The sequence below is a fragment of the Thunnus thynnus genome, chromosome 11, assembly GCF_963924715.1.
Source record: "Thunnus thynnus chromosome 11, fThuThy2.1, whole genome shotgun sequence".
Lineage (NCBI taxonomy): Eukaryota > Metazoa > Chordata > Actinopteri > Scombriformes > Scombridae > Thunnus > Thunnus thynnus.
In genome coordinates, this window is record NC_089527.1 from 30,412,605 (window position 1) to 30,430,289 (window position 17,685).

Below are 17,685 nucleotides of genomic sequence, written 5' to 3' on the forward strand. Positions count from 1 at the left end.
GGTTCTGTTGTTAATACTTTTGGTGGTTGTGTGATTAAAAGGGTTTAAGTATATGCATGTTGACAAGATGCACATTCTGATGGTGGCAGTTGGAGTTTACGAGGAGCATTTGAAGGCAGTATAAACTCTCCACCACTGCACCAGCATGACCTGGCATTTGGCTTGGACTTCACAGCCAGGTCATTTTCCTCAAGATACTATGAAAAACAACAACAAAATAACACTAAAACAAGTAGGAATAAAACAAATATATAAATACATAATAATGGTGATATAGTACATAGATAAATAGATATCATGCAAGCACTTTAACATGGATTTTGCGTATGAAAGGTGCTAAATAGATAAAGTTTATAATTATTATATTTATGTATTTATATATTTTTTAAGGACTTTTTACTTTCAACAGATGCAATAGGGCTGTTTTCACTTCACTTAAAAATAAAACAGGCCAGTTTTATCTCTTCAAATCCAATCAGGACAAACAACAGATGATAAAATCTCCTCAGTCGTCCTCAGCAGACAGAGCTACCAGCTGTGCTGTTTTCAGACAATCTCTCTGCAGGTCTGTGGAAAGCCTTTAGACTGTGTAGCCTGGTGGCATCCTGGAGGATAACCTGTGGCGTCTGGCCTTGGAAAAGTATTTCAAAGATCCCCAGTGCATCTTACTGAAGAGTAAAGAGCAAGAACTATAAAAAGGCTTAGTTCAATGAATAAATCATGTCGCCTGAGTAATGATCATATTATTGGCTGGTTTGGCATGTGCAGCTGGTGGTGTGTGTAGGGAATATGAGGCGCTAATTAGGTGAACAGTGACTACTTTCAACCGTGTTCCTCTTAAATGTATAAATGTAATTACTTACATGCATCCAGAAGAACTGTGGGAAGAACGGACCACTCTCAACATGGGTCAGTGTTGTTTTTTTTTTATTATTTCAAAGGACATTTTAAGTTTGCTCTGTTACAAAAGCAGTTTTAAAATCCTGGATAAAGGAACTTTTCCTGGAATATTTTAAATATACAGAATTATACATAACCAGCGGATTCTGAGACAGAAGTTACCCTCCAACGTTGTGTCCATGTCATTCTTTGATTTCTACAGAAAAACAAGGCATCCAGTGGTAAATAAATGTTTACAAAGCTAAGGTGCAATGTCAATGTCACTGACAAAACCAGCTATTTTACATCTAATATACAATGCCTTTAATATGAGGCAAGTAAAGGAAATATAGACCGTTCTGGCTAGTTATAAGTATGGAGCTACTGCAAAAGACTGTAGAATCTATGAAAGCTGCTCCTTAATTTTAACCCCCAAAATTAAAGAAAAACAATAGGCTTGAAACATGATGTCTCACTCTCTCCTTTTTCATATTCAACAACTAATGATGTCTGAAAAAAATGTTGCTCTGCTTACATTTTGCCTGGAGTTAAGTAAAAGCACAAGCAAAGTAATAATAATTACACATTCTCCAAACAATGAAAATTATACACATAATGTTTCAATATATATATAAATCAAAGTACAAGCAATGTCATCAGCAATTTTGAAATTGAAGTGTAGAGGCCTGAAACATCTTAGTATCGTGCATTTGCATAAAACATGGGATCCCACCAGGTTCCACCACATGGAAGAAACCCCACACAGGAAGATGAGAGGCAGGAAGGTACTGATGTCATGAACAGATGCAGCATTTCAGCGGATGAATTAACACACAAAGAGATCCAACAAACTAAGTCTGTTTACCCTAAAAATCGGATGAAAAATCAGTTTCACTTCACGACGATGAAGAACCTATCATGAGTAAGCCCTCGAACATTTACATGTAAAAAAAAAAAAAAAAAAAAAATGCACACATACACACAAACAAAACATCACCTTAAATATCTTAAATGCAACCACAGAATGCATTACAAGGCAGTGAGTTTATGGAAAAGTCATTTTTTTGAAGCACTTACACAAATATAACTGTTAACATACATATCTGATAGCTGAAAAATAGAATTTGTACTTCAGAGATTCTCTTCAAACTGCAGATCAGCTAAAGTGATGGGATGCTGGTGAGGGAGAAAATGGAGCTCCTGCCTTTTAAATAATGACGCCCACACTTTGTCCTGAAGCAAGCACATGTGCCCTGTCCCACAGATTTGATAAGTGCTGGCTTAGCAGAAAACACGAGCTCCCACATCATTTCAAAGTGTTCCAATCATTCAGTGCAAACCGCACTAAAGGACAAAGACATGATCAGAATCAGCTGGACCCTCCTTCAGATTTATCCACCTACAGACTTAAAAAAATAAGATGGCTTACGATTAAAAACTGAAAGAAGCTAAATCACAGATGAAGGACGTTTAGGCCGTGTCTACATTAATATGGATACATTAAAAATGCTGAAGGCTGATGGCCATACATGAACATTTTGGAAGAGATGCGTTTGTCCTGTCCACACTGCAATGTTTCTGCAGAAAGCTCTGTATTTTAAATCATCCGTCTTACAATTATCTGACTGATCTGCAGAAAACAGCTTGTGTAAAAACATTTCACCGGCTGCGACTGTGACTCAAGGCATATTTTTATACTTCAACTCCATCATAGTCAAGTCAATACAGTGATTTTGTATTGGGCTGAAAGTGCTGCCAAAATGCTTCTCATGCACATCAGTACTGTGGTTAAATGCATCCAGTGTGGACACTTGCAGAGGACTGCAGCTGGAGCCGACATGTTGCTTTGGCTAGACAAGTTAGTATGAATAAAAAAGGCCAAAACCAAGAGAATTTCAAGATGTATCTGGCTTAGTGTGGACATGGCCTAACTCCTCAGAACAGGACGTGTTGAGTGAAAGCTATGAATAGTGTCAAATTGTGGCATATGCGAGTTGCTCAGTGTTGAAATATGGATTTTAAAATGCTAACTAGAATTAGGCAACAACTGTTCATTACATGGTCCTGTACTAGTGGGCAAACCCAACTCTTCTTCTGTGTTGACCTCTGAAGACCAGCGCCGCTCTCACTGTCAGCCGGGAAAAAAGCTCCTGACGCTGAGTACATGCACACAGACACAGTCCTGACTGATGCACAACACACCTGCGTTTTATACACACCTCAGTTATTTCACATTGCCCAGGGTGTGTTCACTTCGGCTCGTCAGGGACAACAATGGCTATAGGAACGATCCTAAAGCAATTACCACACACACACACGCACACGCACACACACAAACAGAAGAGAAGCCAAATGAACACACCACTAGAAAGTGAAATATCTGAAGTATGTATTCATCCCAGGTCAGTGGTCAGTCTGAGTTTTACAGGAGAGGCTGCTGATAATATGCTGCTTGCTGCTGCTGAGGAGCCTGGTGAGGGGGAGCAGCCACAGGATAGGAAACGGGAGGCATGCTGGAGTTGTGATAGGTCGACATGTCCATGGCAACGCCTGCCTGTGGTGGGTAAGGAGCTCCAGCTTGGTTCATGTACTGAGCGTTCATTCCACTGCTGTGAAGATAATACAGACTCTTAGTATCACCAGCAAATATATAAACTGAACCTCAACATGTAAAAATGATATTCTTTTTTTTTTTATATGTGGCAAATACATCTTCAGTAGTTCTTTTCACGTCTTTTTTGAGTAGAGCAGTAATTCAACCTATACAAGATTCAAAGCTGCATCAAGCTTGTGGATGCTGGGAGTTTCTCTGGGACACGCTCCAGGAACAAAATGATCTATCAATCAATCTAGCGACTTGTACTCCATCCATCTGTCCACTTTCTGCTGCTAATGCACTCTACTTTCTGTACTCTTTCTCTACTTTTATACTGTCTATGAAAGAAAGCAGAATCAGTGGAACAGTGGACACAAAAGAACACCTATCCTTAGAAATGGCAATAAAGGACAGTTAAAAGCAAATGGATATAAGCCTTTCTGGCAAAAAAAGCTGTTTACTTTTCACAGCTAAAAGCTAAAAGCCCTAAAACTTTACACCCAGTTGTGAAATTTAGAAGTTGTACTATTTCTATATTACTGGCCAACAAGTGGGGAATCATGTTAGCTGTGATTTCTTGCGTGTAGAATAACTGATTTACATAAAGCAACTGTTTTTTTTTAAAAAACAAACAAACAAAAAAACTAGAGTAACAGTAGCTTAGCTAAATATTCAGCCATGACTTTGAAAATCTTTTAGATAACACTAAGCTACGCTTTCTGTACTCCAACACAACAAACTCCTCCTAGCACTCCTCTCTCCAACTCTGTCATGGCTGAATATTTGGCTGATATTTGTCTTTGGAGTATCTCCTAAGAGTGGCACCGGGACAGACAGAAGGCGCCTACAGACTGTTATGAGTTTATTGACAGCCGCACTGTGCGACATGGATCTAATAAACTTGGGTGCGACATCAAGTTTGATGTATGTAGACTGCATGATGATCACACCTACTGAATCGTAGGCTACGACGCAAGTCAATATACAAGAAAACGTCATCAGCGTACGTCAATCATCTGCGCCGCTATAGTGGTAAACAATGGAGCTAAGCAAGAATAGAGCTTTCTATGCTACATCCTTCTTAGCGCAGCCATGATAACAGCTGGAGGACACATCATACAAACAAGGCTTCTGCTGCCACAACTCAACAAGATTTTCTTCTTTGATGGAATTCCAAACATTTTGTTTTGCTCATTTTACCTCCATCCTTTGGTTTAGCATCAGTGCCATGTTGATCAGTGCATCATTTCATGCTGCATTCCTATTGTTGTTTAGTAGACGTAGGTTGTAGCAGCAGTCACATTGTGAGATAGTTGTCCTAAATTTCTGACACTGTCAGAACTTGTCCCAGGCTATCTTTAGTCGCAAGACCATGACAACGGCCATGTTTGAACATCTCTCACAGTGCGATGTAGGAAACTGTTTCAGAGCCACAACCAAAGTAATTGCCATATTTCTTTCATGTTGGTCATCTTTTGTCTAGGACAGCCCAAAATCGCTTTACGGATCTTGTTCCCAGTGTTTCTTACCTCATGTATGGAGGCTGAGCAGCTTGGCTGTTGGGTGGGGCTGAGACGTTGGGGGGCAGGGAATGCAGTGGTCCCGGCTGGTCATTGGGCAGAGTGTAGGGCTGAGCGGGGGGAACCTGGGGCATCGCTGAAGGCAGGTATGGACCGCCGGCTGGGCCGAGGTAGCCCTGAGCAGACCAGAGAGAGAGAGGCAGCTTGTCTTTATTTAGTGCTGAGAGGATGATGGATATCACAGTTTTTCCTTTATTTACAAGATGTGGGGCCACCCCCCAACCCCCATGCCTTAGCAGTTAAAGCGCCCACCATTAACCTCAACATCGTCGTTCTTTATTTCGCTGCCCTCATGTCCCGTCATCTCTCTAATGTCACTATTTTGCCACCATTGTCGATTCTCTAAACTCCCACACTAACAAATCTGTTATCTCTCCTCTCTTTTAAGTAAAGGGCAGGTAGCAGCTTCTCACTTTCGCAGGTAATATGACAGACATGGCCAGTAGCAAGTCATATCACCTAGTGCTACACCTCCATCACAGAATAAATTTCTTATAGAAGTGGAAATTAAATATTATATGCACAAATAAGGAGAGAAAACTAGTAAAAGAGTACAAATTAAAAACCTACTAAAACAGAAAAAAACTACTTAACACTTTCATACAGTTCATACAGTAGCTGCTGTGGAAGATTATATAAAGTATGAAAATCAGAATCATATTTTTGTGATTTTAGATGCTCATGTATAAAAGGAATTCTTGTCACTGCAGGTGCACCTGTTTGAGAGTTTTAGAGTGCTTTGCCAAATAAACAAAAAAATGATGAAGGGCAAATAAAAAGCTGAGCAGCTTTCTGGAGCTGACCTGCCCAGCGAATTGGACGTTTTTCTAAATCACTGGGGAGGGACAGTGACATCAATCATTATAGAGAAAACAGCCAGTGCCAAGAAAACCCAGGCAGCCTCCAACTCTCCAGGGAGGAAAAAAAGGCTGATTGAATGTCAACCTATCAGGATGAGTCTAAGAAACAACTGCGTTACAGGTCGAATATAACACACACAAGAAAAGGGTGTGAGAGACAAAATGTGACCAAAAAAAAAAAAAGGTCAAGTATAATCACATAACTGCTCTGAATGATCCCCCCATCCTACATAAGTCTTCTGTTGTCTCCTTGAAATAATAAAGAATCACACTGACAGATAATTTGCATCAGTGGACAAAGAGCACACTCATTGTTGGTGTTCAATTATCCAGGGTACTCGCAGGTGGGTGCACACACCTCCTCTTTAACACACAAAGCCTCCAGCCTTTATTGTTCTGAACTGTTGTATGATCAGTTGTATGTTATGTATGACTTAGCTCTGCTTTTTATTAATAGGACAGAGATGAGACAGCTGCAGTAAACCAACAAGAATATTGAATAATATGATTGGAAATTGAACAGGAATACCTTCATTCATTCATTCTAGAGAGAAAATCCAGAGTAGACAGAGTTAATACATGAATTGGAACACAATCTAATGAAACAAGCTAAGCTAGCTTACGTCTGTTATTTTGTGCTCTGTCTTGTGTCCTTTTCATTTAGATCCATGCTGCTCTACAGCATTTTCGTTATTGATTCATTGATTATTTAGACAGGCTTACTGTGTTAATGTCCTTTGAGACAGAAAGTCCTTCCTTATGATTCAGAGCAACATAAATAAAAACATCCCACAGAAAATGTGAAAGAATCTCTTGTATTAAATGACAGCACAGAGGAAAACTGGAGTGCATTTTTCTGACCTGCATGGCTACAGCTGAGTTGGTTGGTCCGTACTGCGTCTGCATCTTCGAATAGGGGGAGTAGAACGGAGCCTCGTTCATGAGCTTGTTGTAGAGCTCCAGGGCCTCCAGAACTTTCACGTTCAGCTCTGACAACTCTGAGTGTTTCCTGCAACATGAGGAGACACATTTAATGGACAATAAATATTTTTCTTTTGTATAACAGTCTAATTGGCCAAAAGATTTTGCCACACAATCATGGCCTTCTGAGGTCTTGACAGCCAAGGCTCCATCATTACTGTCTTTATCCTAAAATTCATAGTAGCTGGACTGGATGTTAAATAATCTCACACACTTAACTGGGCCTTAAACTGATCAGTTTTGATATATGTAGATACAAAACAAGTCCATATGTAGCACACATTACCTGTCAATCTCCTGTAGCTTCTCATCAATCATCGGGTTCATCTGCTCACATGCACCTGTTCAGTCAAATATTCACCAGTTGGGGAGGGAAACAGAAACAGAATTAGAAAACAACACTGTAGCTTAGACCAACTGCAGCCGTCACTGGCAGAGCGGTTACATTTACACCAGCATTAAGGTTTATACCCTCCAGCTGGAGCAGCTCTGGGGAGTCAGGAGCCGGATCAGCAGGGTCTGCGTTCTGCAACAGTGCCAGCGTTCTGTCCATCTTCCCCTGCAGGAGGAAGAATGGAAATGGCAGGTTTAGGAGGGTAATTGAATTGAAGGCTTTTTTTTTTTTTTTTTTTTTTTTTTTTACAAATGTACAGAACTGTGCAAGAGTTTTAGGCACTAAAACTAAAGGGAGGATGCTGTCCAAGATAATGTAATGAATGGCTTTTATTTATCAGTTAACGTCATACAAAGTTGAGTAAACAGCAGAAACCTAAAGTAAATCAGTATTTGCTGTGAGCAGCTTTGCCTTTAAAACAGCAGCAGTTCTCCTCGATTCACTTTAACACAGTTTTTCATGGTAACTTGCAGGTAGGTTGTTGTAACCATCCTGAAGAAAGAATGTTCTTCTGTGGGTTTATTATTTAGTTCATCTCAGGTGCCTCTTCATGTAATCCCAGACTGACTCCATGATGTTGAGATCAGGGCTCTGTGGGGGCCAAACCATCTGTTGGAGGACTCATCATTCTTCTTGTTGCTGAAAATAGTTCTTTATGACTCTAGCTGAATGCTTGAGGTCATTGTCATGTCATGAATAAATTTGGGACCGATCAGACACCTCCGTGATGGTATTGCATAATGGATAAGAATTTTAACAACTAGGGTGCCTAAAACTTTTGCGCAGTACTGTATGTGTATTGATGAGAGGTTATTTAAGAAAGCAAACACTGAAATAATGTGAAAGATTTCATTTTACAAGACAGTGTTACTGCAAGATGTGTTTTCATGCACACACAGTCTAAGATAATAACAGTTATGATCACCAACTTTAAGGTTACTAGTGTGTAACTGGAACGCAGCACTAGAAGAAAATCATTCATTTAAATATATTTGCTTGACACTGAGGCATATTTACAATATTTTTCCAATCTATGTTTACAATCTTTGTACACCACTATCACAGGACTTTCACTCCAGACTTTGCAGAAGTGTTACCTCATCAATGAAGACGGGTTCAGGCTCCACTTTGGTTTCAATGCTCGTCTCTTCAGGACTGGCTGTCTTTTCCACATAAGCCACTGTGGAAGAAAAGCTTAAGTTAACTAACTAACTAACTTCCCCAGGTTTAAAATCAATAGGCTAAGGATCATTCAGAGCTCTCATGCTTTGCACAGGTGAAGAGGCTACTGTATTCACTTTTAGATTAACAAAAAGACCTACCTGTCTCTGGTTCAGCGTTCAGATTGGTTGTGACAAAGTTGGAGGGGAATAGACCCACTCCTCTGTGGTTCTCTCCTTTCCACCAGTTTGGATCACTGGAAGCAAAAAAAAGCCATGAAACATCAATGCATGAGCTTCAGAGAATAAGCATCTCTGAACATTCAGAGCCACCGTGATATAAAAATGTTTGATTAAATAAAAATGCATTCTGAACATATCGTGTCTGTGACTGATCTGCATAAATCTGTTGTTAAGTGGGTTATACTGAGTCTTCCAGTGTTTTCTCAGCTTTATTTGTGCAACAGACTTTGTTATGTTATTCAAATTGATATAAATCTACAGTGTATGGAGCAAATTTAGAGTATAAATCAAGAAGGTTGTATAAAATGATGCAGTTCTTTTAAGGCTGCTTGACTTATGATGATCACTGAGTGGAAATCAGTTTATGCACTTTATTTTTTATAGGTTATATCACTCCAAAAACACACATATACACTCTATACTCACTATATTCTCAAGCTACATCTAACTACATCTCTGAACTTGTGGGTTCAAATACTGGACAAAATGAAACCAACACATGGCCATGTATAAATATATCCTATATTAAAAATTCTGAGATAATAAGATTTGGTTTCATACTCAGACATATTGTCAACAAACCCCCGGACATTACAAGCTTTATGATATAGGATTTATTGCATAAATGTTGTATTAGACTGCATGTACCTGAAGATGATGCTTGTCTGTATATCACAAAATAAAAAATATAACTGCTTTTAACAAAACCAATTACAGTCTGTCATGAATCTGTCATGAGCGATGATTGGACGTGTTATGAAACATTACCTGTCATCCAAAACCAGGATGAGTTCTCCAGTTTTGAAGGTCAGCTCGTTATCTTCAGCCGCTTCAAAATCGTAAAGCGCGCGCACCTTCCGCGCCTCCTGTCCTCCGCTGCCGTTGGTGTAGTTCGGGGGGTCGGAGGTCACGGTCATTGGCCGCGTCTCCGCCTGTTGCTTCTGCTCCTGCAGGGACAGCTCGATGGCTGGGGAGGGGTGGAGGGGTGGAGTTATGGATAGGAAGGAGAGAGGCGAAGGAGAGAGAGATAGAGAGAGAGAGAGAAGAGGAAAAAAAAGGATGTCTGTCAAATATCTGACACATATGGACACATCAGGACTCATCCTTTTTGTTTTTTTCTTCCCTATTAGAATCCAAACAGCTCTCAGAGGATTGCTTGCATGTAGGATGAAAATAATCAATAATGTAGGCGACGAATCAACCTTTTGATGCATTGGAGCATAAAATCTGCTTAATAATTCAAATGGTTCTACTCCTTCTAAAAACAAGTATAGTTCCGAGCAAATCAGTACAAACTGAAAACAATAAGCCTTAGACAAATCCTAGATATTAATGATTGATGATGATAATGATACAGTTATATGCAGTGAATCATGGCTTTACCTTTAGCCAGGTCGTCATCATCATCAGTTGCTTTGCTCACAGCAGGTGTGCTGGCCTTTGTGCTGGAACCCTGTGGTCAATATAGACAGATAAGGTCAGGTCTGTGTGTGTCTGTATACATACAGGGATGAGTGAGACTGTAGCATAAAAGACTAGAGGTGAAAAGCAGATTTACAGTGATCGTGATGCCATCTGCAGTTGATGTTGGGTCCTACATGTTGGTGAGAAATGTGACTAGCCTTGAGACAGTAAACCGTCCACACAGCTGTCTCATTATCTTTTGTCTCAGATGACCCAAGGCAGCTCTCTGACATGGCAATGAGGTCAAAGTGGACAAAATAGGTCAACTGGATCTTACTGCTAGTGTTAAACAACGACTCTTCACACCCACATATTCACAGTGGGTGAAATAGAGGCGGATTAAACAGAGTACAGGTCACGAGTGAGAGCAGTTTTTTTAAAAAAGATTGTTTTGTATGGCACTTTTGTTTTATTTGACATTTTAACAGTACAGTGAGAACAGTCTTGGAACCCATTGGCTATCTGACTGATGACGATTTAGCCTTTTGGGACAACGGCCAATATTTCAGGACTTCCGGTGTAGCCAGCAGATATCCGGATGACGGATAATGATATCCAGGACAAGACTTCCTCTTCCATGTGTCGGTTGTTGTTTACAATCAAATTAGCAACTTGAGATGGTCCAGATGACATGTCAGCTGATCTGTATAACCAGAATCAGATATATGAATGCAGATACATTTTTAAAAAGCTAATAAAAAGCTAAATCATCCTCAGACGATAGATGATGGGTTCCGAGATCACATTTCGGCCAATGCCTTCTACCTCTTCTGCTCTCCACATGGACTGTTTACCTGCATGCAACCAAAGCCTGCTCAAACATGATTGGTCAATACTACTTCCTACAAACGGAAACCAGAAAGCTTATGGTACCAAAATCTTGTCCCGTTGCCTACAGATTCTGCGTTCATATGCAGATATCTGTTTATACAGATATGGTGAGACAGGAAACACAGAGGGAGGGGGGTAGTGACAAGTGACAAAGGTTCCTGGCCAGATTTCAGCCAGATACGTACAACCGGTATGTGTCTTTAAAGTCTAACACCATTCTACCACCAGGACGCCCCACGATTGAGAGCAAATTTCAGTGGATTGTTGCAGAACTGAGAGGCAATCTTTGTGGTTAATTGTCTAGTTTTGAGTGATCGAACAAACAAAGAACTAATGATCCCTGTAAGTGGAAATAGGACCTGTAAAAATGGCCGTTTGTCAGCAGTAAATATATCAGAGCAAATGCACAATGGAAAATCTCGGGGAAGGAAAAAGGAAGGAAAAATGTCCTGTAGGTACTTTTCAATGTTTCAGTATGAAAACAGTTAAACAACAGCGACTCATTTAAAGCTTTTAAACATCTTGATAGGGCTGAATCCAAATTGATAAAACTATTACACCATCTCTGCAGACTTGCAAAAAACAGACAGTGGCTGCATACCTACCAACACATAGTGGTTTAATGGGTTCATTAATATTGATTTAATGTCTAATTCACCTTAGAAACAGCTTGAGTCACTCTACCTGCTGCTGTTTGCTCATCGGCGTCTAGAGATTAAATGTCATACCTGCTGCCTCATGTGCCACCTGCTCTTTATTAAAGCAGGTTTCTCCACTCTGCCCCTCCCACAACTTAATAATGCTGCACACCGCCACCAAACAGGGCACGGCCCGTAGCAACACAGAGAGGATGAGAGAGCAAATTAAACTCAAGGGGTTTCAGGTGATTCTTATAAAAGCCACAGTGATGTTTAATAGTCTATGTATACTGTAAACAGATGGAAATGGATCAGTTGTACAGTGTGTTGTATGTATTTGTCTGACATTGTGGATTATTTGTCCAGATTTGTGTATTTATTTTAATTATTAAGTGTTTACTTGACTGGATTATGCAGGATTACATCGTTAGACACAAATTGGCAAACATTTTTTTTACTTTCTTATGGATCCCTCTTTTCTCCCTTTAAATATCATTTTGAAAATGGCAAAACAAACTCAACACCATTTAACATCTAAAAGAGGAAAAGCCCTCAATAAACACCACACAACCAAAACCACCGTCTGCAGAGAAGCTACAACAACAACTGATACAGATGTAGGTCAGCTACTTTACGAGAATCTGAGAGCAAAGTTCACTTCAAACCTTGACACATATAAAAAAGGCCGTTATGTAACGAATCATAATGCAGGGATGTCAAACAAAGAAAGGAGAGAAAGCAGGAATCGGCTCTGTCTACTACAATCACAAAGAAAGTCCTGATCCCGGAACATACACACACACACACACGCACACACACAAAACCACTAAATTATGTGAAATATGTGAAGAGGAAATTCCACTGTAAGCTCTCGCCATGTAAACGCAGACAGACAAGCTCCACCCAGCCTGAACCTTCACACCGGCCACACGCTGGTCTCCAGTGAAACCACAGCCATGACAACAGCCTGAGGCTACACAGAAGCCAGACACACACTTATTTTGTTGCTGTGATCAGGATAAAGAAACCAGCAAAACAAAGGTGTAGGAGAGAGAACTGTGAAGAGAGTAGTAGCTGCTAACAGATGACTTGGTTGAATGATACTCAAATATGAGAGAAAATATTGCTTAATCTGGCTGTGGCTGTTTTCCATTTGTTTTCCAAATTGTTATTCCTGTTTGGAAAAAGCTGACTATTATAATGGTGATAGTGGAAGGTGAAATTTGGGAACTGTAGGTTTACTTCCAAACTAGGGTCAGGGTTATGGTTAGAGGCTACCCATAAATGTCAAAGAGATGAAGAGATTAGGGTGTTCCTTTTTTTGCCCATTGAGATGAATTGTTTTGTTTTATTACAAAAAATTTTTTTTTAAAAGATGGTTGTCACATGACTAAATGATAGGCTGCACATAAAGAAACTGGAAACAATGCAATGCACGTGATGTAATGTGATGTGAACATACTTGTGAGGATGCGGTGGGGAAGCTGATGCCTTCCTCTTTCAGAGACTTGATGGTGGCGCTGATCAGGCTGAGCTGTGGATCCTTCTGGAAAGTTTCAGCCCACTCCACCATCAGAGCCTTCAGCTTTTCACACACCTTCGGGTGGGCCTACAGAGGACATGCAAACAAAACAGCTGTGTAAGCTTTCTCCTGTGTGTCTGTCACCTGTGCTAGAAGAAGATGCTAATGGTTGCCCGATAACAGTTAACACTTTTGATCTTTCAGCCAAATTTCCTCAGAATGTTCAGGGAGTACATGTGTGAGGCAAAGGAGAGATATCACAAAAGGGAGATGAAGTTGTAAAATGGGAGCAGTGAGCAAAAAAAAAAAAGAATACACACCCTGTTCAGCACAGTGCGTACTTCACTGGAAAACTCTCTTGAGCAGATTTCCAAGTGAAATATTTTGCCACAGTTTGACACACAGGCACCCAGCAACTGCAAGAGAGGTAGTTGAAATAGTAAAAATGAGATTAAACATCACTTATATAGTTTATTAAACTAAAAAAAACTATAACAACGTATTTCAACAAAGCACATTTGTACCACTCACGCTACTGAATTATTCATAGCATATATTAATAGCAGGTGAAGCTTTTTCAATAAATGGTTTATCATTATAGGGTTTTAGTTGTCTGAATGAGTGAATGCAGAGGTTTAAAAATAGAGCAGGATCATGTGACAGTCTTTGCTCATGATGACTCAGTCAGAGAAACAGCTCTCATACTCCTCATCTCTGTTCCATCTTCACACTATGAAATGTTCCAATTTCCTGTATGGCTTTAAAAATGGGAATATTACATCAATTATAGCTCAACTGCAGCAAAAATGTGTTGGTGGTAAATGGATATTTTGACCATCTGCTGGAGAAAAGTGAAGAAAAACATATGTGTGGGATAATCATGGTGTTGTAGCTCATCGGTTGATTTGATATTATTAGATTTTGAGTCCACAGAAAGAGAATTTATTCTTAACATAATTTCTAGTTACTTTTTGCTAAGTGCATTTTCATAAAATTGGTCTTTTTTTAATGTAAAACTGTCAGAAGAGTTTGAGCAGAAATGGAAGGATGTATTCACTGATGATGGCAACAACATGCAGCTCCTGTTATTATGTTGGCTAGAGAAGTTCATACACAGTAGACTTCTTGATGGCATGGTTATCCAAGATTCCCCTTTTGGAAAATAGTCTGTAAAATTTTGTGGCGTGAAAGCACAGTAACAAACTCACATTGAGGGCCTGCATGGCAACATGTGGCACTTTGTGGTTGACTCTTTTCATAATGGATCTCAGACTGTCCTTTGGCCTGAAAGAGAATAGAGTAGAAATTACTGCTTTAAACAAGAATCACTAAACAACACACAGCAAAAACGCACAGCTCCTGATACGATCTAGTGTAGAGTATTTGCTCTATGTGTCAAACAATCCTACTGTACTGAAAGAAGCTCTTTGAACCACAGTTCTGCTAAAATTCTAACAAGCTCTTCCATGATTCCAGCTTACCCATTGGACGTCGTTCCAATCTTATCGCAGATGTCCATAATGAGGCCCCAGTCATCTGTTGTGTTGTTTTCATTGGTTGCCTTCTCTGGAAATATGTCAAACAGGGATATATAAATGGTCCAATGAGAAAACATATTCAGTGAAATCCCAGCTGCTTGTCTTCACACACATTTGTGGGTAGACATGCCAATCACAGTGAGTTAGTGTTATTTTACTAATGAATGACAACCATCAGTGAACTGCCACATTTTAAACTAGTTAATGGTATACCAGCAGGTCAGGTTGAAGTTTAAAGAAATCTTGGAAGAGTGATGTAACTTATCTAAATGTAAAGTGAGAACTTCGCAACATTTCCCCCAATAAATTGTTCTGCCAAGATGTCGACACATCTCATCTTGTGATCAGTTTACTTAGTAGGTGACAGTTTAAACAACAAGCATTAAATATGTTGCATTCACTGTGTGCATTAAAGATCAATGTTTTTGACGATGTGGTCTTGGTTTAAAAGGCTGATCCAGCTTTGTGATAAGATTCTATAGAACATCCTGTTTTGTAATGTGCTCACAGGAAATCACTCATATACATAAACTTATAGTAAACCCTGTCATGGCAGTCGACGTCCTGACTATACAACAAGCACTACACAGTCCACTATTGTCCATCCATAACTGCTATATTATCCTGGAACAAGGACTGTGGTGTTGCAGGGAGCGAAAAACTTGGTGAGAGGCGATTAAGTTTGCATGACAATTTGCATGATAACACATTCAGTGATGTTATGAGTCATGTCTGCAACACAAATGACCAAGCTAAAACATCATAATTCACGGTAGTAGAAGAGTCTTAACCAATACTGAAGCAGTCCATTAATCAATTAGTTGATCAACACAAAAAAAATTGCCTAATTGCCAACAACAGGATAGCAAATGTGCCTGTTAATTTTCATTTTCATCATCTGTTAATCTACAGATTATTTTCTTATTTAATAGATCAATCATTTAGCTATAAAATGTCATAAAATGATGAATAATGCCCATCATGCTAATTTTTAACACCAAGGTGATGTCTTCAAATACCTTGCTTGGTCCAACCAACACTTTTGTTAAATTAGCATTTAAAATATTTTACTCAATCACATTATACAGTGAAAAATGACAGATTCTCACAAGTGAGGGGTTTTTAATCAATCCAAGGCAGGGCTACATGATATGGACAAAATCAAGTATCACAATATTTTTAACCAAATACCTCGATATCGATATTGCGACAGTATTGTAGGGATGACTACTGGTGCTTTCACTAAATATTTACACCATGAGATTTTTGAGTCATGTGGATATAATGACTATGTAAATAAAGACAAACAATACAACAGCTGCAACAGTCTGGTAAATTCAGAAAATGACATCACTTTACTGCAATGCAGCTTTTAAAACCCAGGAAAAGACAACACTTATACCATATCATGATATTACGATATTCAAAATCTAGGAGGATATCTAATCTCATATCACAATATCGATATAGTATATTGCCCAGCCCTGATCTAAGGTGAATATCCGAGGGGGGTTTTAATTGTTCTGGGGAATTCCAAAGAGCATTCTCACTATCGACCTCATTTTACACACTTACGTTAATCATCAATGTAAAAGCAAATAATTGAAAGGTTATTGTAAATGGAGAATTGTTAGTGAGTTTCTGCTCTTCTGATTCGGGATCATGTGATTGTGCGGCCAGTCACGGTGTGTATTAATCACACTTAAAGTTTGCGTTAGTTACCAATCAATCACTCATCCTAGCAACTAGACTGATCGATAAACTTCATGGAAGCTGTTGACAACCAGCCAGTTTATCACCTACCCACTGGGAAGGTGGCTGAGACTTGGATGTTGTTGTTGTTAATACTCAAATGGTCCCTGTTGAATAAACTTACAAGGCTACAACCAACTAACTCATGCTAAGCTAACGTTAGCTTCAAGTACTGCTGGCCGTCTCGTTAGCTAACAGCTAGCTGTGACACACCAAACACGACAAACAAGCAGCCATTCACTTACCCACATCTTGATCAAATGGATTTTGGGAAAATAACGGCATACTAACAGCTTAAAACAGTTACACTAGTAGAAGAAAGGAAAGTTGTGTTGTTCTCCGGGCTAAACCTAAACAAATAGCTCTTCCGTGTCCATTAAAATCACACTAGTTGCTCTTCCGGAAACTTGGCTGCCTTCAATAACGCCTGATTTATTTTTGAGTGTAAGAATTGTACTAGGCAAAAGGTTTTTGTTTATATATATATATATTAGCAGGTTTAATTATTTTTTTTTAATTATTGTATAGAAGGACATTAACAGAAAATTATCTCCGCACGATATTTGGCACTTGAGTTTAACAGCTCTGTCTAGTCTCCATGAAAACAAGCGAAATACTGACATCTAATGGAAAGAAGAGGTTTTTTTTCACAATATCCAGTTCAGGCGCAAACTATTGGTTCCATCCAAGGACATTAGATTGGAAATGAAACTATAAGTTTGTGTGACTGTGATTCAGCTCTAATTTGACGGTACAGTGTGGTACCTGAAGCCCTTTTTATACACAGTCCCCCAGAATCTGAACAATGCAGCGGGATGAAGCTCTTTAGCATATAGCACCAAGAAGTTTGTAAGGACCAAACATTTAAGACTCCCAAAACGTCCCCAAGATAAGTTTTATTTGTTGACCTATAGCCCAATTTCACAAATCACAAATTTACCTAAGGGGCTTTGCAGTCTGTTTGCAATACAACATCCTCTATCCGTATAGACCTTCAATTCAAAGAAGGAAAATCTTCCCCTCCTAATCATTTCATTTTATATTCATTTGGGGTTTTTTATCTGACTGTTTTTTTATACTGCTTTCACAATGCTGTTGAAAGCTCCCTTTAAAATTCAATTTTATTGCATTAGAAAAAGTGCAGCAATTAGAGCCCAACTTGGCCAGTTATAGAGGCATCAACTGTACCCGACAAAGAGCCAGTTTGGGTCCCTGGGAGGCAGTAATCACAACTAGCCTACATGACT

General features: G+C 39.3%; 1 protein-coding gene across 1 annotated transcript; it reads right to left on the reverse strand.

The window, feature by feature from the left end:
* Window positions 1-910: 910 nt before the first annotated feature.
* Window positions 911-16,886, reverse strand: stam2 (signal transducing adaptor molecule (SH3 domain and ITAM motif) 2). Its single transcript, XM_067604423.1, has 14 exons — window positions 16,684-16,886; window positions 14,630-14,714; window positions 14,357-14,432; window positions 13,469-13,564; window positions 13,089-13,235; window positions 10,077-10,146; window positions 9,462-9,660; window positions 8,613-8,707; window positions 8,388-8,470; window positions 7,368-7,455; window positions 7,183-7,237; window positions 6,777-6,924; window positions 5,005-5,171; window positions 911-3,488 (listed from the first exon to the last, which is right to left on the reverse strand). The coding sequence occupies exons 1-14, from the start codon at window positions 16,721-16,723 to the stop codon at window positions 3,302-3,304; spliced, it is 1,536 nt and encodes a 511-aa protein (XP_067460524.1). The 5' UTR covers window positions 16,724-16,886; the 3' UTR covers window positions 911-3,301.
* Window positions 16,887-17,685: the final 799 nt, after the last annotated feature.

Excerpts from the sequence above, each read along its gene's own strand:
- stam2 (XM_067604423.1), bottom strand. The coding sequence starts at position 16,723 with ATGCCGTTATTTTCCCAAAATCCATTTGATCAAGATGTGG. Across the intron at positions 10,147-13,088 it reads TCCCCACCGCATCCTCACAA|GGTTCCAGCACAAAGGCCAG; the intron begins GTATGTTCACAT and ends TATTGACCACAG. Across the intron at positions 6,925-7,182 it reads AAGCTACAGGAGATTGACAG|GAAACACTCAGAGTTGTCAG; the intron begins GTAATGTGTGCT and ends CTCATGTTGCAG.